The 2324-nt window shown below is 46.0% G+C and overlaps 1 protein-coding gene across 1 annotated transcript; it reads left to right on the top strand.

The window, feature by feature from the left end:
- Positions 1 to 733: 733 nt before the first annotated feature.
- LOC107298471 (mucosal pentraxin-like) lies at positions 734 to 1252 on the top strand. Its single transcript, XM_029286535.1, has one exon. The coding sequence runs from the start codon at positions 734 to 736 to the stop codon at positions 1250 to 1252; it is 519 nt and encodes a 172-aa protein (XP_029142368.1).
- Positions 1253 to 2324: the final 1072 nt, after the last annotated feature.

Genomic DNA, 2324 nt, shown 5'->3' with positions numbered 1-2324 from the left:
TGTCTGTAAGTCGAGAACAACCAGTAGCAAAACTGCAAATTAATTGACTTAGCGCATGGCACTGCAGAGAGATTTGCGGACCAGGGGATAAAATAAAAAGAGTGTCACACACACTCTCTCAGCCATAAACTAGCACACACCCACACACTAGCCTGACTTGAGTTTTTCAAAGAAACAATGTGATGGAAATGTACTAAGACACAATACGAATCAACCTGTCTTCTCTCTCTCTTTCTCTTTCTCTTTTTTCTCTATTTCTCTCTCTCTCTTTCTCTCTCCCTCCCTCTCTCTCTCTCTCTTTCTCTCTTTCTCTCTCTTTCTCTTTCTTTCTCTCTCTCTTTCTCTCTCTCCCTCTCTCTCTCTTTCTCTCTCTCCCTCTCTTTCTCTCTCTCTCCCTCTTTCTCTCTTTCTCTTTCTCTTTTTTCTCTCTTTCTCTCTCTCTTTCTCTCTCCCTCCCTCTCTCTCTCTCTCTTTCTCTTTCTCTCTCTTTCTCTCTCTCTCCCTCTCTCTCTCTCTCTCTCTCTCTCTCCCTCTCTTACTCTCTCTCTCCCTCTCTCTCTCTCTTTCTCTTTCTCTCTTTTTCTCTTTCTCTTTCTCTTTCTCTCTCTCTCTCTCTCTCTCTCTCTCTTTACCTCTCCCCCTCTCTCTCTCTCCCCTCTCTCTCTCTCTCATTCCCCCAGATCTGCAGGATTATTCCTTCGTCTTCTCCCACAAAGGCTACGTGACCTTCAAGATGGATCAACCTCAAGAACTTCTCCAGAACATCACCGTCTGCCTCTGTTCTTTCTCCGACTCTCCAGACACACAAGCCCTCTTCTCCTATGCCACCAAAGACCAAGACAAGGAAATCCTGATCGAGACGGTTAAAAGCCAGGATGGCTCTTCGTGGTACACGGTCTACATAGGCGGTGTGTCTCGGCACTTCCGAGTCCCAGATTTCTACCAAGAGTGGCAGAAGATCTGCATCAACTGGGCATCTGAGACGGGGGTCCTCGCCTTTCAGTTCAATGGAAAAACGTTGCCCAGGAAGGTGGTACGTCAAGGCTACTTCATCAAACCGCATGCTTTGGTCCAGCTTGGCCGAGCCCACCACGAGGAGATCTTCTTCCACGGAGAGATCCAGCAAGTGTACATGTGGAATTCTACCGACAGTGTCCACGATCCACCCATGATCGAATGGTCCAACCTGAGCTATGAAACTCAAGGCAACGTGGTGCTGGATCGCCTTCCCTGGCCACGATATACCTGTTAGATGTAAATTTCCACCACCGGTCATCTTCAGTCCTTCAGTTCCATCCAGGATCACTGGTCAAAACCCGGGACGTTCAGATCACATTTGATCGCACCCAGGACTTGGATCTCTGCCCGCTCCTACTTGATCAGTTGAATCAGTTCAGACCTTCGCGGCAGGTTGATTTTTCCAAATTATTTTTTTTTGGGGGGGGGGGGGTGGGGGGGAAGGAAAGTAATTTGGCTTGAGGACCTCTGACCTGACCGTACAACTGGACCTTCTGATTTGATTTTCAGAAATTTGGTGCTTGGAGAGTTGAATCCAATGGCCAAACTGAAGAAGCCGCTTTTTGGGGGTCCATTGCCCCTCACATTTTAGGGTTCAGCCATGTTGTCATTTGTGGGGTCCTTGGGGCTCTTTAAAGCTTGGTGGTTTTCTTGCAGATGTTTCATGAGCTAACTAGGTAACATCATCAGTGCTAGAAGGAATGGGGTTTGCAGAGAGGAGGAGGAGGAGGAGGAGGAGGAGGAGGAGGACGACGACGACGACGACAACGACAACGACAATGATAACAACTCCTTGATGCTCTCTGAGCTTAGTGGTTTTCTTGCAGACATTTCACAACCCAACTAGGTAGCATCACCAGTCTAGAAGGGAGTGAGGGGGTTTGCTTTTACTTTTATGTACTAGTGGCTTGCCCCCTCAGTGTTGGTGAGAGTGTTCTTGGTGTTTCCTTGATTAAGTTGTTGTTTACTGTTAGCTTGTGCGTCTGCACTGGTCACTAGACCAACAGTCAAGATTAACACCAAGATTAACACTAGACCAACAATCAAGATTAACACTAGACCAACAATCAAGATTAACACTAGACCAACAGTCAAGATTAACACTAGACCAACAATCAAGATTAACACTAGACCAACAGTCAAGATTAACACTAGACCAACAGTCAAGATTAAAACCAAAATTAACACTAGACCAACAGTCAAGATTAACACTAGACCAACAATCAAGATTAACACTAGACCAACAGTCAAGATTAACACTAGACCAACAGTCAAGATTAACACTAGACCAACAATCAAGATTAACA

The sequence above is a fragment of the Protobothrops mucrosquamatus genome, unplaced genomic scaffold, assembly GCF_001527695.2.
Source record: "Protobothrops mucrosquamatus isolate PMUCROS unplaced genomic scaffold, P.Mucros_1.0 scaffold4004, whole genome shotgun sequence".
NCBI classification, from domain to species: Eukaryota; Metazoa; Chordata; class Lepidosauria; order Squamata; family Viperidae; genus Protobothrops; species Protobothrops mucrosquamatus.
This window is presented reverse-complemented; position numbering and strand designations above follow the sequence as displayed.

What these genes read in the sequence shown, in the direction of transcription:
- LOC107298471 (XM_029286535.1), top strand. Translation starts at nt 734, where the DNA reads ATGGATCAACCTCAAGAACTTCTCCAGAACATCACCGTCTGCCTCTGT.